Below are 19,241 nucleotides of genomic sequence, written 5' to 3'. Positions count from 1 at the left end.
CTACAAAGGGCGAATTGAAAGTGGATAGGTTCGGTATACGAACGATGAAGAATTCCGTGGAAACGAAACCCTCGTGGTGGGCTCCAGAAATGATGAGCCTAAACTTCTGTGGCAACGGCAAAAACCAAAACTCTAGAGGAGTTCACGGCAAATGGCGTGTAGCGGCAATAAAGGCTTTGTTGTTGTGCGAGTGTTTCGGTGCACCTCCGTGCGATGAATTCCTCAAGAATGCAAGTATACACTGTGACTTTTCAGTCAGCGAAGTAGTACCCTTAACAATCGAGTACTAGAAAACGTTGGCTGTAAGCCGGGAAGGGTCTCGATAGACGAGAAGGAACGGAATCCGGTATAACTGGGAATACCGGCAAACCGTGAACGAAGTGACGGCAATTTAACTAGTAAAAGCCTGTGGGCGATGTTGACGGAATTAGAGAAAATGCCGTCAAAGAGCAATACCGTTGGCAAGATAACAAATACCGTGACGGCAAGAGACGAAGACTGTAGTCGAGAAACGAGAAACTGGCGGTAAAACGAAGATAAGACGACTGGCGATGATATGAGGGGGAACTAGTGACGGCAAAACGATGGCTGGGACTGGGCTGGACTGAGACTGAAACTATACTGAGGTTAACGACGGCAAAACGAAACTGATACTAATCCTGAGTCTACACGGAGACTATCCTATACTGAAACTGATGGCAAGATACCAAATACCGTGACTGATGATCCTATACTGAAGCTGTTGACCGAAATTCCGTGACAGATGCTGCTGGCGGCAATAACGATCCTAATCTGAGTCCACACTGGGGACGTAACGATCCTGAACTGAACTGGGTAAAACGATGGCGACGTAGAAGGTGAAAACTGATGAAAACGATGCTGGCTGGTGAAAGTGAAACGATGCTGGCGGATTAAAAGATAAAAGCGAGTTGTGGACACCAAATTCCGTGTATTGGCGCAATATGAGCGTACACCAATACCGTTAGAAGAAAAGCCGTGACAGAGAGTATAACTTGGAGTGACTATGTTGTTATTGTCTATCTCCTAGCGAGTACAAGCGATAACGGTGGTCGATAACGTGGATGATGGCTAGTGTCCAGTAACTTGTGTCTAGCAACTACTACTACACTAGCTTTTATACTACAAGTCCAGAATAAAATTAGAATACTTGAAACGAGTCCTTAGTAAGTCCTTAGTACATCGATTGGTAAGAAATGATACAAAACGCGTGCTCCCAGAGTTCTAAAGTAACAGCACCCACACGGTTTTACCGCGTATAGACTTAGTGATCAGAAAGAATTCCCCCGACATACGGACTCTTGGGCTGCTGTGTTGCTGTGGCAAAGTACACTGAAGGTAGTACACTGAAGTAGATGCATGCGGCATTATCTTGGCATTGTAACAGCCTTAGTAAAGCTGGTGGAAAGGTCACGGTATCAAGTCTTTTGCCGTGGAATAGGTATTTTGGCTGCGGCATTCTATTAAGTGATGCTTGATGCTGATGTCAGTGATGGCTGTGCTGGGCGATCAATGATGGTCCTAAATCCATGAGATCTGCAATCAGGTGCCTGGTGGCATTAATGAAGTGGCGCATATTGATACGGAATACGAGCTGGGAAGGATAGTTGGCGGTAAGAGTGGGTATTGCCGTGATTGCAATCGTTGACTTAGTGAAAGTCTGCTAAGTGGACAAGGCATTTATTATAATGCTAAAATCCGCGAATTCTGAGTGTACAGAGCCTTGAGGCTCATCATCGGAAATACTGGAGATTGGAATGGTCCGTCCATATTTCAAAGTCATCTCGGGCGCCCATAAGATATTGGCGCCACTCCTCGAGAGCTAGCATAATAGCGAGGAGTTCTTTGTCATAGATCTCATAATTGCGCTCTGTCGTAGACAAGGCTTTGGAGAGGAAGGCCACTGGACGCCATTTATCGTCCTGCAGTTGTGACAGGACCGCTCCTACTGCCCCCTTGCTAGAATCTGCCTCCACCCTAAACTGTCCTTCATCCAACGGGATTGCCAACACCACGTCCTCCCGGAATAATTCTTTTAGTTTTTCAAAAGCGGCCTGCTGCGCCAGGCCCCACTTCCACTCAACTTTCCCGGTGAGGGAGGTCATCAGCAATTTCACATTCATATAGAGGGTATAGGCAGTATAGGCAGTATAGGGAATTTTGCGTGTATTCGCAATCTATACTTGATCTATACCATCTATAGCACCTATACCACTATACATCTATGGACAGGCTCCATCAAATGCATGTAAAGAGGTCAGTGCAATACTTCAAACACAGGAGAGTGGTAGAAAAAAGCTAGGATTATATAGCTGAGGGTTATGACAAACGGAATAAAAGACTGAAGCCAAGAGCGCATCGAGCACGTCCCCAAATGGAAGTGGCCTGTGCGCAATCACATCATGTGGTCACATGTAAGTTGAACTTCATGCTGATTTTCGTTTTGCTCATTCATTGCTCTTCTCCCACTTCCATCCCCTTCTTGATCTCCCATCCGTACAGTGTCTGGCGCCTCGGCAAGTCACTTTTTATTCTTACTCTTCCAAGCTACATGAACTATCCATAGAGTCTTATTGTGCGGCATCATCAACATTGGACGATGTCCTCGATATCCCGAATCCGGCACTATGCAAAAGTTTTAAGTCCTCTCCCTCTTTTCTTTGTTGGTCTCCATGCACTCACTATTTATTCTGTGATGCACTAACCCGGACAGGAAGTTGTGAATTCGGATACCGGACCTGTGGATGCCTGAAAGACTTGGGCAGAGATAGCAGACGATGTTGGTAGTGAGGTTCGTGAATATGGTGGTTATCCCTAGTTTCGTGGTCAGGCCAGTTTGGATGGAGCAGTTTTGGTGTGTGTAGCGTCTTTCATTGTAGGGCTAACATTGACCTTGCCCACCACAGGATCGTTTGCTCGTTGCTGCACCTTCTTTTCCCTTAACCTCTTTTACTCTGTGTCTTTAATGTGAGCCGTCACTCCGCAATGAGTAACCCTGTACTTACACTGTGCTAGGTGATATTGTTGAACTTGATACACCAGTAAACCTTCCACTCTCAGACGTTCCGCTTGTTGGAATTCGTGTTCATGTTGGAGGGGGAGTAAATAGTGGGCATGTATTAGATGTATCCGATTTGTACACACAGTGAATATTATAACCTTTGAATGCCTTCTACATGTACTGCATTGATCTCAAAGATTGAATAACGAGAAATTCCCGGTGGGGCTGCCTGCAATAGGGCCAAATTTGGTCTGTATAGGTTGGTATAGGACAAGCGTAGCCCTATGAAAATAGTTATAGAAAACATGCATGTCCCTTATAGCCCTATACCGTGTTATAGGGTATAGAGTGCTATAGCCGCATGGTTCCTATACCCTCTATACCGTTTGTGAGATTGCTGATGGTCAGGGGTTTTACGTGCTTGCTGTAGTCCCGAATAAACCGCCGGTAAAAGTTACAGAAGCCCAGAAATGATTGGAGCTCTTGTTTCTTGTGGGGAACTGGCCAATCCAGTAGACCCGCAATCTTGATGGGGTCCATGCGAATCTTTCCCTCGCTAATGATCACCCCTAAGTACTCGGTCTCCTCTACCTCGAACTCGCATTTCTCGGCTTTTAGGAACAACTTGTTGTCTCGAAGGATTTTTAGTACCTTTCGTACAATGCAACGGTGGTCCTCCTTTGACTTGGAGGCAATAAGAATGTCGTCCAGATAAACAGATACTTCTCCGGCCATAATGAGGTCTTTGAAGATGTCGTTCATCATCCACTGAAACGTGGCGGGAGAATTAGTAAGTCCGAAGAACATCACCAATGGCTCGTAAAGCCCTCGATTGGTTCAAAACACAGCTTTCCACTCATCGCCCTGTTTGATTCTGACGTTGTTGTAGCCCCACCGCACGTCCAGCTTGGTGAAGTATTTTGCCTTCTTCAGCCTGTCCATTAGTTCTTTGATGAGCGGCAGCGGATACCGATTCTTAATGGTCATCTCGTTAAGCTTTCGATAATCCTGCACCAGGCATAGCTTTCCGTCCTTTTTCTTGACGAAGAAGAAAGGCGATGCCATAGGAGATTTCGAGGGTTGGATACGACCGGTAGAGAGGTTTTCGTCGAGGAATTTGTCCAACTCCTCCTGTTCTGCAGGGTTAAGAGGGTAGACCTTGCAGTCTAGATTGGCATTGGCGTTGGGAATTAGCTCGATAGCGTGGTCCCAGGGTTTCCGTGGGGGTAGCTCATCAAAGTTTTCCTTATCGAAAACATCTTGGAATCCTCGATACTCCTCTGGGACAATTTCTTCGAAAGATTTCGCCGTCTTCTTGGCGTTAGCTTGGGCGGCCAATTCGTTGGCCCTCGTCCCCATAGCATGTACGTGAAAGGCTTCCTCAAAGTCTATTACCAAGATAGTGTCCCCTTCTTCATACTCCTCCCAGCGGGAAGAGGGGTCCGTATCCGGTAACGAGAATGGGATTTTGCGACAAGCGCAGCGAGCGAGAGTAACGGCACCTGTATCCCAGTCGATAAACGGGTTATGTCTTTGTAGCCTATCATGCCCGAGGAATAGGGGAGTGGTACCTAGGTCTACCACCGCTAACTCGATCCTTTCAACATGGTCCCCGATTCGCAGTCATACCTCGGCGTACTCGGTGATGTCCCCTCCCTTGTTTCTGGTGCCGTCGGCATTATAGACTGGAACGGGACGTGCTGCCTTCTTAAGGTTGATCCCATGTTCTCGGACCCAGTTGCGGTCAATGGAGCTGCCCGTGGCCCCACTATCTACTAGTGCTTTAAGGGCAAACACTTCTTGAGTGTCTAGGGTTTCCAACTGCACGTTTATTGATACATTTCGTCCTTTTCGCCCGCGTATGTACATGGGAGGTTTCTTTAGGTCCTCCATCCATTCCCACCTCTCCCTCGCCTCCTGTGCTGTTTCCGACTGTTCTTTGAGCGAGTCCCAGAGTTCGACGGTTACTTCTGTGACCCTCCGGGGATGTATCCACCGTTTTAAGGTGGCGAAGGCGGTCGGCTTGTCTTTCGCGAGTCGTAACGCTCTGCGAGTCCAATGGGTTCCAAACGGTTTCGTAGTACATGTCAAGGATAGCCCGCTTGGCTTCAGGTGCCAAGTCGAGCACGGGGGTCACAGGAGACTTCCCCTTGGGTGATGTCACCGGGATATCGGACCGTAGGTGGGCTTCTTCGTCTTCGACTTCCTCCAGCGAAACTTGAGTTTTCTTGCCTCGAGGTGGCAATTGGTCACCGGGCTGAAAAGGGCCCCTCAGCGGCACTTGGGCACCTTCCGTCGAGTCGGTGGAGGAGGGCGCGCTGCCCTGTGTTCGACCCCGGCCAAGGGTGCTTGTGCTCGGCGTTGTAACCTCCACAGTTCGTCCATACTTATCCTCATTCCTAACACCAGCGGTACTCTCGGTAACCCTAGGCAGACACACACATATTGGCTCCCCGAGGGGGTCAGCACCGTTTGCGGGTGAGGCCACTACTGAGTGTAGGTGGTCCCCTTGGTTCCCGGCCTCAGCTGCTTCTCTGCCACTGGGGGGAGGAACAATCTGAATGAGAGGCCCACCCCCCGGGGTCGTTGGCCGATTCTCCCTGCCGGGGCGATGACCACCACGTCTGGCGTCCATCTTGTCTTGACCTGAGGCGTTTGCTGGGTTCTTCAGGGCTTCCCCCATGCGGTCAAGTGGGGGTGTCAGAGGTGGACCAGCCCCTAGGGGTTCATTGCTGGACGCAGACTGCGTAGAGTGGCGGAAATCCCCTCCTACGCCGTTGGGGTGTTGCGATTCATCTTCCTTAGTTTCTTCGACTGGTAACACGGCAAAACAGTTGATATATTGTTCAAATGGAGTACCTACATATGTAGCGTAAGTCCGACTAGTATTACAGGAGCGCGCACCAGATGAAACTAAGTCCTTGGCCGACGTCGTCGAATCGCTTATTTCAATGCCGGCTCATCTTTTGATGACCTCTCCTCCTCAACCTTCGTGTCCTTCCCGTTCTCTTCTGTTTCAGCCTCCACGAGTAGCTGACGAAGGCGTTGCATGGGGATCTTCTTGTGTGGGGGAAGTTTGATGGGGAGCCACTTGGACTTGTCCATTGGGCATTTATGGTCCCGGCTCCATCCGGTATTCCCGCACTTGAAGCATCGCTTATCGCTTCGAAGTTTGTCGATCTCCATCGGCTGCCTGGCTCCACCATAGGTCGTTCCCGTGGCGTCCTTCTTGTCGCCGCTCGAGGCTTGTCCCCCACCCTTCTGTGATGACTGATTCTGATTGCCTCGACCAGAACCGCTCTGGTTCTGGGAGGACTTACCGCCCAATCCCTGGGCCATGCTGTACCGATAATTGGCATCTATCCTCAAGACACGCGCTTTCCACTCTGCATAGGTTGTGGGGTGCTCATTGTCCCCATGCATAACCGTGTTTCGGACCGTGGGGCGTATCGCTGCTTCCACGGCTTCGAACATCTGCTTCTCGTCGCCGAACTCCTCGCACTTGTGGGCCAGCCTCTCAAACTTCGTGAAGAACTCCACCGCTGACTTGAAGTCTGACTGGCGAACCTTCTTCCATTCCTGCTTCCATATGGTTAACTCCGCCACTTCACGGAACTGCACAGTCAGGTCCTGGGAGAATTCTTCCCACGTTGGGAATCTCCAGTGCCCATGCAGATCCCGATAACGATAGTACTGGTTGCCCCACCACTGCTTTGCCTCGCCCCTAAGGTACCCTTGCGCAAAGGTAATGCGGTAGGGGTTCTGTCCTTGGTCGTTCATGGTATAATACATGGGGAATACCTGGAAGTACATTTCGCAGTGATGCAGGAAGCGATTGATGTCCAATGACTCCCCTGTGAAATACTCCGGCTGAGTAATCAGCTTGGGTTTCATGTCGTTCCATGGATTATTAACCGCCCCTGGTGCTAATTGCCAGGGGGGAATAGGGTCGGGTGGCGGCAGTGGCACTGGCGGTACCAGCGGGTTAGGTGGCCGGAGGAGTGATCGTAGTTGGGGGTTGTCCCCAGGTGGGGGATAGCCTCCAAAGTTAGGGGGTAGGCCCTGACCTGGGGGTGGTCCTGACGGTGGTAACGGTGGTACCGTGGATCCTTTCCCCTTATCCGTCCGAGAGGGCCCAGCCTCTCCTTCCTCATACCCGTCGTCATCTCCGGCTCCTCCAGCATGAAATAGTTCGTATTCAAGAGGGTGGGGCATTGGCTGAGGGCGTCGGTAGGGTTTGCACCCAGGTTGGTTGGCCTCGGGATGAACCTGGTTCCATATGACCGCAGCCTTGTGCCACGTTTCCACTTCTAGAATGTTCTTCATAAGGTAGACATCGCCCATGTGCTTGGCATGTCGGTAGTCTTCTCCTGCCTCCGTGAGTAGCCACTGCGGGTCCTTCTCCATATCCTCCATCATAATTTCATATAGGCCATGCCATGGAAGTAAATTAAAGATGGCGGGTATCGTGGCCGTCCCCCTTAGTAGGATCGTCCTTACCGTGTCCATCACCGTCTTTTCGATTGCTTGGTTCGGGGGTCGACTCGGCATCCTTTCGCGCCTGCCCCTCTCAGGCGAGGCGGTCGAGCTCCTTGTTCCTTCTCCATCGCCCGATGTCAGAGTCGTTGTCGCTAATTTCGGCCTGGTAGGAGTTCCAGGCTCGTCTCCTGGCTTCGAGGTCGGTCCCTGCACGCTGGACTGCTCTGGAATATCGGAGGGCAGCGGTGCGCATTCTATTTTCGACTTCGGCGAGGGTGGCGTCGGGTTCAAGGGGAAGATCCCAGAGGGCATTGGGTCCCTGGAGGGCATCGAGCTCGGCCCTGCGGATGCGTGCATCATCCGCTCTTGCTTGGTCCATTCGGGCCTGCTCTTCTGGGGCGAGCCGGGCATCTCGAGTGAGTCTGAGGGACTCAATGAGCGTGTGGTAAAAAAGGGGCCACGGATGCTGGTAGCGCAGGACGGGGTCGGCAAAGGCTCTTCCCATGACCGACGGGGTAAAGTTGGGGATTCGGGCGAGGTCCCCGGCCCCGGCAATTGTTCCAAGCTCCGCGGAGTCATAATCCGGGAACTCGCTCCAGAGCTCCCGATCCTCCTGCTCGTTCGAGGGGGCGGCGGGAGCAAGTACGTCGGTCTGTCTCCCAGCGGAGGTGGGCTCGGGCCCGTCTGGGGCACTTCAGGCCACAGGAGCCTCTTCCCCTGTGTCGGCGTAGACCCAGCTTGTATGGGGGTACCAGGCAACTGGTACCCCTCTGTGAGGCGGCCAAGCAGTTGGAACGGGTCTTGCTCCATCTGTATGGGCGGTAGTCGCGGCGGAGGCCCCAAGGGCAAGCTCTCCGGAATCTTCGTCGATGTCATCTCCCCTTCTTCCTCTCGACCTTTCGAGCCTGGCCCGGTCCCTTGTGTCTTCCGCTCGTAATCCTCCCTCCACTTCCCTGTGTGCCCACTCGTCTCTGGGATCGGGGTCAGAGTCTTCTTCGTTTGGCCCCCCATCATTTTTGAGGAAGTTGTGGAGCCGGCGTCCTTCTTTGTCCCAGATATTGAGAGCGCCTTCTTCGCTCGACTCCACGCTCCCTCCTTCTTCTCCTGATTCGTCGGTGTCTGACTCGCGGTGGACTGGAGGCTGGTCGAAGAGGCCTGGTATGGGCGAGTCTCCTCGCTCATAGAGTACGCCCCGGGTATCGGTGATGTTGACTGACTCGGTGGTAGCGCTTCTGTAGGAGTCGGTGCTCAACTCTGAGGATCCCGAGCTGGACTGCGATGACCTGTAGAGGGACTCTCCAGGTCCCCTGGGTGTGATTGGTCTGCCATCGTGCAGGGTTTGTTGTGACACTGCGGGGATGTAAATTATCGGCGGTGGGTATGCCGGGGTGGTTGGAACGTAATGGAACGGAAGTTGCGCTCGAACTCTTCTTTGTCAACGGCAACACTGGTGGATTTGGTACAAAAAGATGGACAAGAAAAAGAGAATAAAAACGGCGGAGATTATGGGAATGGCGTCGGACAAGGGCATTCGTACATTGGTCTATCCTTCGTAAAGTCCAATGGTTACGATTAACCATGCGACCGTCAGGACTGGATAAAGTTCGCTAGTCGTAATCAGCACAATAACTGCCGAGATTGCGACTGCTTGTATGATGACAGTGAAGGGCGTCAGTTTGGACGGTGGAAAATCAATGGTAGTTCTAGCAGGAATATTGCTGCTAGGATCGGGGCCATGAATAGTTCCACGCGGGTTCAGATGATAATAGCCACCAGGCAGATGACTAGAACCTTGGCAATTGGGTCAGATAGTACGAAGGGTACTACCCAGATGACTACTGCAGCAAGAAGGAGTATGTGAAAAATGTTGGGCAGCATGCAACGCTGAGCAACGTGGGACAAGCTTCGGCTAAATGTTAGCAACCAACTCGAATCGACTTAGATCGAACTAGGATCGCTACTCGCACTTCGGTAGACGATACTCTAGCAAGTCAAAGGCGACGGATCAAGTTAACTGCGGACGAGATAGACGCGAAACACGGAGTTCGATATTGGGTAGATTAAACCTTAGCCGAAGCTGGGGTTTAGACCAGCTGAGGCTCTACTTAAATACACTTTGGGTACGCTAATAATAGTACATGAGAAACTGTCCGTGGTGATCACATATGAGTAATCAGGCTGAGTAAAACGAAGAAAAATGAATAAATCGTAACATCAATGAACCAGGAGAATTCTCTGCCTTGATTTCCAGGGTAATCCCTGTTTCAACCGTGCCTCGCATGTTTGTACCCGGATCCCAAATCTGATCATCGAGTCTCCTCATGGGTGTGATACGCCTGTCAGTTACCTCATTATTTAAGACATGAGACACAGATACTATGAAATCGCATTTTTTGAATATGGAAACACTCGAGCGACTTTCTGGAAGTGGCGCTTGGTCTGAGTGCATGAGCAGACTGTTTTGAGTATGACTGGATGAGAAGGCGGTAGGGACTGTCATGGGTATGATAATCCAGGAGAAAGGTTTGTGGTTTGATCTGGCATTGAGCCAAAGACCTTTATTCACCTGATCGGCAGCATCCATTTCCTGGAACGTGAGTTTTGAAGACACGAAATTGTATTTAGAACTCAGCAAAGGTTCCTTGTGCTGAAATTCTGACTGTGGTCGCGAGTATTCAACCATCATGATGTCCCCGGACATGAGTTCTTGTTGGTGACATATTGTTCGTTCCCTTTCCAACGCTCGTCTTGTCTTTCGACTTAGCGTCTTCTCCTCTTCTGCTTGAGAATGGAGTCCTTGATGGTTGCCTTGTGCTGATTCATCTCCCGTGATAACATTAACGATCGAGGACAGGGTGGTAAGCCATCGTCTTCCTGTTGCTTTGAGTCTGTCCTCACCATTCTGCGAATCCAGGCTCGTTTCATTCGAAATAGCCTCAGATATATTAGAGGGGCTCCTGCATATGTTCGACCGGCCAGAGGAATAAGGGAGTTCAGAAGTGAGGGACTTTGTCGGTGCCATTACGCAGGTAGACATATCATGAGAAGTCGCATCACTGTCAGTCATTAACTGGGGGTGAGTAAGAGCTACTCTGCATGGATCTGACAGTAGACTGATATCTTTTTGCAGCTCATCGATGTGACATCTCACTGTAGGTGGTAACAGGGAGTTCCTGTTCTTCTCTGACAATGGTGCGCACCATGTATTTGAAGCGATTCGGAAGGTACGAATTCCGTGTCCGGTTAAATTCTGATCGATTGAAACGCTAGTGTTGTAGTCCAGGGCTTCGAGGTTCGGAACTCGTTTCTTTCGACTGCACTGTTCCTCTTTTCTTGTAATGCTACCATGTACTCCCCCCAGACTCCAGTCGGAGGTAAAGCTCTGACAAGGCGTCTTCGACTGGTGAGGCTTGCACTGTCCCGGAGCAAGAGGAACAGTAGGACTCTCCTTTTCTTCTTTCCTGATATATGCCTGATGTAGCGCTGCCATGAATTCCTCCTGTAACATCTCGCGGGTCCGACATTTATCCCAGTCATGGATACCATCAAGCATATGTAGGAAATGTTCAACACAAATGTGATACCATAAGGCGTGTATCTCGAAGTCATTGGCTGTCAAACATTTTGCAGTGTTGATGGCCCATGCAGGTGGCCATAAATCTGAATAACTGAAGGTATTGAGCGACGATGAAGCTATTGCACGGCGAGTGGTCAATTTGGTGCAAAGTTCCTGATAGAGGTTCTCATCCATCTTGTAGACAACGTCTTTCGTGAACGTGGTGCAGGCAAAAACGGACATGAGTAGGCGATCTAGCATGCGCGTTTCTTCTGAAAAGGTATTAGTATACTGGTGGTGGTTCAGTACACGAGCACTGGCGGTTTGTAGGCCATTCCCGAGTTTCCTGTTCCTACCGAGCTTAAGTACCTGTATAATGCGATCCCTGTGCTCCTGTAAATGCAAATTCCCCATGATTGTAAAAAGGGGAACACAGGATGGCCACAGGCGAGTAACCTTCTGGATATCAGAGTTGGAAATGTCTGCCGGGTCAACTGGAAAAACAAGCGGTGCTGGAGGATCTGGAAAGCCAAGAGAGTCACCAGGAAAATGCTGAGTTGGGGGAGAAGATTGCGAAGCAGGTAAATGGATTGTTGAAATGGGTCCCAGCATAGTAACTGAATTCAATGTGAGTGGGTATGATAAAGTGCTGAAGCGAGCAGGAAATAATAGATCAATTGATTCCCTCTACAAGGTGGTCCCAATGTGTCCACCAATGTTAAGAATCAGGGTATTTGAGCTAATACACGAGTTAATGAGTACTCGAGTAAAACCCAAGTTGTGAGTGAGGATGTCTGTAAGCTGAGTTCCAACCACCAAGAGGGATCCGTAAGGGTGCTAACAAGTGCTAGGCGTAGTTAACGAGGGTGTCAGCAAGCGCTAGGTGTAACTGACTGGGTCTCCGAAAAGTGCTAGGCGTAGTCGGAAAGCAATTGATTGGCAAGCGCTTGGCGTAACCGATCAGAGATGCTTAGTTCACACAATTAAGTGGACTTCGAAGATGAGTAAAATTAGTGTAAGATTCTAATACAACGGTAAAGACAATATTTATATGCTACTAGTAAGGCATTGAGTCATTATAATTCTACAATGTTCTGTAGTATTCTAGTATCAGCAAGAAGAATAGAGAAAATAAGAGAAAATACCAGTAGGCCGAGGTCAAGGCCGAGGGCAGGCATATGTTGACTTGTGCTTAGTTCGGAAAAGACCCCGATATCCATAACACTTCCACCAAGTCGACGTAGCAGGTAATTGTACGAGCAGAATTGGGGAGATGAATTCAGTAAATCAGAGAGTCGTTGTTGCGTATAACAGAACTGAGATAGAACAGATATTCATTCGTTGGAACGAAAATGTCTCGGGAAGCGAGGTGCGCAAAGACGACCTTCCAGAGGCTGTTGATGAGGGGACATGCTTTCATAAATATAATTCTATCCTCCAAGGGATGTTCGGAGTACCAGAACTCTGAGATAATGGCGTGAACGAGCTCAGGAGGGAGCTGGTCGAGCATAAGATCGCCAGTCCATAATGCAACTTCCATATAAGGCTGTTTGGTTGTTTGGTGAAGTTTGGCATATTTTGACGCGGAGGCTTAAAGTTACGATAGCGCCTACGTAGCCACGTGGCCGAAACACCGGCCGGCTGGTAAAAGCAAGGTAAAAGTTTGTTTTTGCCATTGCTACTAGATCCACATCGATTCTCGACTACCTGAAACCTGTTACTTATAGGTCAGTGAGCAGATCTTTGTTTTCAGTCCGCTTTGTATAAAAACCGGATATGCATAGTGCTTTTGAGAAAAGAGCGTACGTGGACGTCTGCTCAAAGTTGGTTACCTGGCCGAGCTACATAGACGTGAATGCAATTAAGTGATATACTGGAATACAAATGAGAGATGTCCGTATACTATGACTACAGGTGATGACAGCGACGAGATAAAGACAGATGAAAAAGGATAGCTAAAGTAGCAGCCTCTACCGATTAAGGAATCTCGAGAAGGAATTTTGGATAGCAACTCTCTTCATGATAGTAGGTTCAGGAGCTATAAGAAAATGAGAAAGTGACAACAACGAGAAGTTACTAAATGCTCACGATCAGTTAATCCTTCCTCCTTGACCTTGCGCTTAATGCTATCCATGACATCGCTCACCGCCGAACGATCAAGGTCACCACGAGCTTTCATAAGGCTTTCCACAAATGCAATATTCGGACCATGAACCCTCGCAAATGACCAAAACGACAGAAAAACGATATCCTTCGAAGCCTCGAGAAGAGCCAAGATCATCTCGATGACTTCAAAGTACGTTTCCAGTTCCTTTGCTTGCTTGAGGGTGGTAAAGAATTGGAACACGATCCGGACGTCGTCCCTGATCTGATTCGTTGCCGCTGGTATCCTCAGCTTTGGGGTGTTCGCGAGGGCGTTGAGGTAAAGAAGGAGGTACGCGTCAAGGAGGTCTTCCACGAGAAGCTCGAGTAGGGAGGGATTCAGGTATGTTTGGTAGTCGGTCATGTAATCGCGCATGGTCTCGACAATCTGGCGCATTATGCCCTCATACCAGGGCGGCTGGAATAGGTTTTTAGTAGCGGGTTTCAGGTCGTTGAAGATAATGTCGATGAGTGTCTGCGTGCACTTCTTCGCAACATCGAGATATCCGTCAATCGCGTCATTCAGCCGTTCGTTGATGGTACCTCGGTATTTGTCGGAGACCACTGGTTCGACGCGGGCAAGAAGAGCTTCGGTGTAATCTGCGCACTTGATTTGGTCGTTCGCAAGTGCTATGATATACTCCACCAGTCCACCGGCCACTTCATCAGGCTTGTCGGTCTGCTTCTTGTATTCCGCCTCTATCACCTTGACCCATTGATCTTGTAAGGACCTCATGACCCTGTTCGTCTCTGCAACAACACGAGCCAATATGGCACCCTGCCCACTATCCATAGCCAAATCAATCTGCTGATTGACCATCTGGAATAGAATTGCGGCCCCGCCTTGAACGCCATACAATCCGTCCGCGTCGAGTTCCGGTGGATCGCGACGAGTGGTGAATTCCTCTACTTCCGTCTTCATGAGGTTAGCGGACCACTCGTCAAGTTTCTTAACGATAACCTGTAAATAATCCTCGATCAACGACTGCTCCTTTCCATCCAGGAGAGGAGGCTCCATAAGCTCGGGCGGGACGTTCAGCTCTTTCATGGACTTTTTGTACTCCTTCAGCCATTCAAAGAGATGAAGCAGCACGCTAGCTCCTGGCTCAGACGCAACCATCTTCTTCACGGTAGCATTTAGAGCCTTATGATACTCTCGGATGTAGAGGGAGTATATGTCGTACTCTGGAGGGAAACAAGGAACGACCTCAGACTCTATCCGAATGAGGTCTTGATACATCCATTGAAGATTGTCGAGAAAATTGACGGGATCCTGCTCATCGCGCTTATACGCTTCCTCGAATTTGACTTTGATCGAATCTGCAATGCCTCTGGTAATCTTCGACCGGTAATGTTTGATGACACGAGCGTTTGCTTGCATGGATTTGAATTTCGATGCAGCATCCATTTTAGCGGCCTTCTTCACTAAACGAATGGCAATTGCCTGTGGTGAATGTATGAGTGTGGAATTGGAAAAATGGTGACAGTGATGACCTTCTCGTCTTCCCTGCCTTCTATTTCAGCAATCTTGATTAATCGGACGACCACATCCGGATATCCAGCGCGAACTATATCCAAGACATGTCCGGCCAACTGTAGAATGTACTCGTCGAATTGCTCGATGACGGTGTTCAACCTTTCAAACCAACGCGCCAAAGTCGCTCGTGAATCTGAACTAGCCTTCTTGGCCTGGTGCATAGTCTGGTTACGAAATGATTCCAGTTGATTAAGAAGGTAGTGGATGACGAGAAGATTAGGAGCAGGACCAAGAATGTCTTGACGATCGCCATTAAGCAGATCCTCTATCATGACAAGCTTGGAATTCATTTCGAGGAGATTATTGACCATTTCTTCCGTTTGTTCGAAATGACGGTGAACCATGGATACCTTTTGTCATGGTCAGAAACTTCCCTTGAAATACACAGGCAATACGCACTCGACTGATCTGGTCAAAAGTAGAGACAGTGTTCTGAGGATCACTGCATTGCTTGTCTACGGTGACCGTTTCGTCCTTGATGGCTTGGACGTTGCTGCGCGTGCCCATCAACTTCCTCAGGCCTTCCCTCGTGGCCTGCAACTGCTCCTTGACCCCATTCTTCAGCCTCGCATCAATCGAAGCCTTTTCCTTCTCTAGTTTCTTCCTGTATGCCGAGACCTTGACAAGGTCGTCGGGGGACTGTAGATATTCGCCTATGGCTTGCGCCGCCGACGCTGGTGCTGCGGTCATGGGAGAGCGGTGTCAAAGGAGGGAACGGACGGATTCATTTAGTATAGCATTGCCACACAGTGACAAGTGGGACAAAAGCAAGGAGTGCACGTGCACGTGCCGATCTCACCTCATTTCCTTCCGTCATGTTGCGGTGCTCGCCGGCTGTGGCGCGTAGCTGCAGAAGACTACTGCTGTCTCGCAGGCTGCTATCAAGTGCCAGCAGCCAATGCGAAGAATACGATGTAGTCATCGTCGGTGGTGGCCCCGCGGGACTTGCTCTAGCCAGTGCTCTCGGTATGCATCCAATTGTTCTGTATGATGTCGTATGTCCAACGCGTCGTTACCGCTAGGATCCAGCCAGAACGTCAGAGACAACCTGAAAATATCACTTATCGAGGCTGGGGACCTGTCAAAGGTCCGCGAGTGGTCGCCGGTCGATGGAGCCTTCAGCAACAGGTGCATTTCCCTCACTAATGCGTCTCAAGCATTCCTAAAAGGCAACGTAACATCTCATGTGTTGGGCTGTGCTACTGAGCAGTCACCGTAGACATTGGTGCATGGACACATGTGGACGAAGCTCGCACAGGTCCCATCGAGGAGATGGAGGTACGTCCCCAGTTACTTTGCATTTGCCCGAGATTAATACCATGTATTTGCAGGTCTGGGATGGGATTACAGACGCCAGAATACACTTTTCTGCGTCTGACCTTGGGCTAGACGAGGGAATGTCGCGAATAACAGAGAATATCAACCTTCAACGTGGACTATTGCGATATTTAAGTACCATGCCAGACTTGCACCTTATCGACAAAACCAAGGTGACATCTATTGTCAGGGAAGATGAGGATGCTGGCGGTTGGCCATTGGTACATTTGGACAACAGTAGGATACTTCGGGCGAGGTTGCTGGTGAGCACTTCGACTCGCTCTTTATGATATCACTCACGAATCTCACTCAGATTGGCGCCGACGGCTTCAACTCCCCCGTGCGCAAATATGCACAGATCCCTTCGTACGGTTGGTCTTACGATACTCAAGCCATTGTTGCTACCATGTTCCATCCTCCCCGAGGCCCCTTCCAAGGACCTAACACCACCGCTTATCAGAGATTCTTGCCAACCGGACCCATTGCCTTTTTACCCATTTCTCCTACGGCCTCGTCATTGGTGTGGTCGACCCGACCACACATAGCAACCGCAATTATAGCCTCCGGTCCGTCCGTTGTAGCCCGCATGATAAATGCCGCCTACCGCCTACCTCATGATTCCTTGCATTACCTTTACAATCGGATTCTTGAGCACCAAAAGGCTGGAACTCCCATCACCACAGACGAAATCATCGAAGAAGTTGGGTTCCGTGAACGGGCTCATGGCATCGATGCAACCTCGGCCTATTCATCTTCCCACATGATGGAAAACACGGCCGAGAACCAAGGTATACCGCCAACTGACTCGGAGATGTTACCGCCCCTTGTGACTTCAATCCAACCTGGAACGGTGGCATCATTCCCTCTGCGTTTCAATCATACCGAAGCGTACATCGGCGAAGGACAAGGGAGTCGTACAGTTCTTGTCGGTGACGCAGCGCATACTGTACACCCCCTTGCCGGGCAGGGCTTGAATCTTGGTCTTGCTGATGTAGAGTGCCTCGCAAGGGTCATCAACGACGCGGTCCTCAATGGCTCAGATATTGGCAAGTGGAATACCGTCTTGAAATATCCATTTTGACCCGTCTGTTGTTTCCAGGAACCCATACATCCTTACTACCGTACACTCGAGAACGGTATTTTGAGAACCACAAGATGATGTCCGTCTTCGACAAGCTTCACAAATTGTATACGACGTCTTTCGGGCCGATAGTACAGGCCAGATCCATGGGCCTGGAAGTTCTCAATGAGTTCGACACCATCAAGGCTGCGATCATGCTGAGCGCGGGCTCTCGACCGCGACAAAAGGAAGCTACCCTGAGGTCGACGGTGTTCAACTTGGCCGGCTCTGCACTCGAAACAGCTGGTGGTATGAAGAAAGCTGCTGACCTCGCCGGTGGGGCTGTTGGTAACATGGTCATGAATGGTATTCAGCAATGGATAAAATCGTCGCGTCCAGGACAAACCCCGTGACAGATGTACCTATGATGAAGATATAAAAGCATGATTGACATTGATCATATATTGTGCAGGCTTTCATGGCTAGAGTGCGCTCTGGTGGCCTTGCATGTGCAGCGTGCATCCATTCAATGTGAAGCTAGCATACCGATTGAATTCGTCATCTAGTACAGGGACTCAATGGGTACGACACGCTCTATTATCTGCCAAGCAGACCTCAATTCATCACTCATGGTAATTGTTCACCGAAAGAAGGCCACGCCGCTGCAAAGTTTATTTCCGGTCCCTCTTTTCGATAGTGCGTTTACTTGTCTTTAGCTGAATTGCGGCTTCGGCGTATCGCACACAAAATTATCTTATTCAGACTTGCTAAAGTATGGGCACTACACACCGCCCGTGCGAAGACGGCTGATGTGAGGCTACAGGATGTTAGGCTGGTAGCCGGAATCCGGACCGAATTAACCGACGCCTTCGTTCGAGACCCTCATCAAGCTCTCTGTCTGAGATGCCGCCTGCTACTCTCGTGTTTACTGGCGAATACCCCTTCTGTTAAAAAATTTCTGGCTCTTTTGATCCCTATCTCAAATGTCGATGGTGCTCTAGCCCCACTGACACCAATCTTTGGAGGTATTTGTGACTTGATTCCCGACGAGTATGTTGCATGGTTCTCGCTTTTGCAATTAGTGCTGACGCTGCCTATTTAAATATCTACAGTTTTCGGGGGGGCATATTTTAGGACGTTAAAGAAGGACGGCTGTCGACTTTGACTGGGGGGTTATCGTGGTTTTGTTAGTGATCCCCTTCTATATGCCGCATGATGACTTACACATACAAGGGCTCAGAATTCGAGGGATGATGTTAGTCATCCCACTCAGCTGCGGGGATACTATGAATGACTGAGGAACGGAACAAGTTGTATATTCCACCGCAGGCGGGCCCTAAGGTGAAGTGACCTTTTCGATCTCCCCCGCTGCTTTATCTCAAGTTTCAACCAAATTAGAGCATCCTCTGGTTTTGAACTAGGAACGACACCCAGCATTTTACCGTAACTTCTGTAACTTTGGGTTTATATGCCTGGAGGTGACTTATCGAGTATCAGTGCCACCGGAGGAGGGAAGGCTCATGACCGCTGCTTGTCGTTTGTTGTTATGGCAGCCAAGGCTGGTAGCTTCAGTCGAGAGAGCTGGATTATTCAAGCTGCCCGTGTATGTTTAGCGCCGCCTCTCTTTCTGTCGCAGAGCTGACCATTCTTTTACAGGTGGTCGAAAACCAACCCGCGCCCGCCGCATTTACTTTCTTCCCATCCCGCAGTACTGCATCCAGGCGTCCACATTAGGTAGCCATTGATGCCCCTCTCCACGCCCTACAGCGGCAGCCCTGGCATAACCCATTCTAAAAACACCATTGATTCCAAACGATGCTGTCATCAACACCTATGGGCCGCTGCTCTTTGTAATTTCGTCGATAAATTATGACCCGTTTCTACTTCTCCAGCGAACCGGAACATGATGAAAACTTCCTATCATTTCACCGCTACCGACTAGATGAACACGATTCACTAGCTACAGCGCGTCTTGTGCGTTTGCAACATTCTTCGGCAACAAATAAGGCCCAAATCACTTATTGATATCCGAACTTACTGGTAGGCTCAAAATCACGTATTCAAGCTCTGATGCCGATATACCATAACTCGGTTCGATCATGGACGAAAACAGAGTAGGATCTTCTCATAA

At 49.6% G+C, this 19,241-nt stretch overlaps 3 protein-coding genes across 3 annotated transcripts; 1 reads left to right on the top strand and 2 right to left on the bottom strand.

Moving 5' to 3' along the window:
• Positions 1-9,671: 9,671 nt before the first annotated feature.
• Positions 9,672-11,666, bottom strand: EV420DRAFT_1643594 (uncharacterized protein; the record flags this gene model as incomplete). Its single annotated transcript, XM_060477535.1, has 1 exon — positions 9,672-11,666. The coding sequence occupies one exon, from the start codon at positions 11,664-11,666 to the stop codon at positions 9,672-9,674; it is 1,995 nt and encodes a 664-aa protein (XP_060330041.1).
• A 1,157-nt stretch (positions 11,667-12,823) lies between these two features.
• EV420DRAFT_1309447 (exocyst complex component Sec6) lies at positions 12,824-15,513 on the bottom strand. The gene is made up of 4 exons (XM_060468549.1): positions 15,133-15,513; positions 14,691-15,083; positions 13,143-14,640; positions 12,824-13,092 (listed from the first exon to the last, which is right to left on the bottom strand). The coding sequence occupies exons 1-4, from the start codon at positions 15,421-15,423 to the stop codon at positions 13,025-13,027; spliced, it is 2,250 nt and encodes a 749-aa protein (XP_060330040.1). The 5' UTR covers positions 15,424-15,513; the 3' UTR covers positions 12,824-13,024.
• Positions 15,514-15,529: 16 nt separating this feature from the next.
• EV420DRAFT_1547117 (ubiquinone biosynthesis hydrox) lies at positions 15,530-17,876 on the top strand. The gene is made up of 6 exons (XM_060473333.1): positions 15,530-15,699; positions 15,756-15,902; positions 15,953-16,011; positions 16,065-16,313; positions 16,364-17,096; positions 17,150-17,876. Exons 1-6 carry the CDS (start codon positions 15,549-15,551, stop codon positions 17,521-17,523), a joined length of 1,713 nt encoding a protein of 570 aa, XP_060330039.1. The 5' UTR covers positions 15,530-15,548; the 3' UTR covers positions 17,524-17,876.
• Positions 17,877-19,241: the final 1,365 nt, after the last annotated feature.

The sequence above is a fragment of the Desarmillaria tabescens genome (assembly GCF_030435595.1).
Source record: "Desarmillaria tabescens strain CCBAS 213 chromosome Unknown EV420scaffold_20, whole genome shotgun sequence".
NCBI classification, from domain to species: domain Eukaryota; kingdom Fungi; phylum Basidiomycota; class Agaricomycetes; order Agaricales; family Physalacriaceae; genus Desarmillaria; species Desarmillaria tabescens.
The sequence above is the reverse complement of the archived record's forward strand: the minus strand, read 5'-3'. Positions and strand labels throughout refer to the sequence as shown.

Coding starts and splice junctions, on each gene's coding strand:
- EV420DRAFT_1309447 (XM_060468549.1), bottom strand. CDS start 15,423: ATGACCGCAGCACCAGCGTCGGCGGCGCAAGCCATAGGCGAATATCTA. Junction 14,641..14,690: donor AAGGCAGGGAAGACGAGAAG/GTCATCACTGTC, acceptor CATTCACCACAG/GCAATTGCCATTCGTTTAGT. Junction 13,093..13,142: donor GGAGGAAGGATTAACTGATC/GTGAGCATTTAG, acceptor ATTTTCTTATAG/CTCCTGAACCTACTATCATG.
- EV420DRAFT_1547117 (XM_060473333.1), top strand. CDS start 15,549: ATGTTGCGGTGCTCGCCGGCTGTGGCGCGTAGCTGCAGAAGACTACTG. Junction 15,903..15,952: donor GTCTCAAGCATTCCTAAAAG/GCAACGTAACAT, acceptor CAGTCACCGTAG/ACATTGGTGCATGGACACAT. Junction 17,097..17,149: donor CCTCAATGGCTCAGATATTG/GCAAGTGGAATA, acceptor TGTTGTTTCCAG/GAACCCATACATCCTTACTA.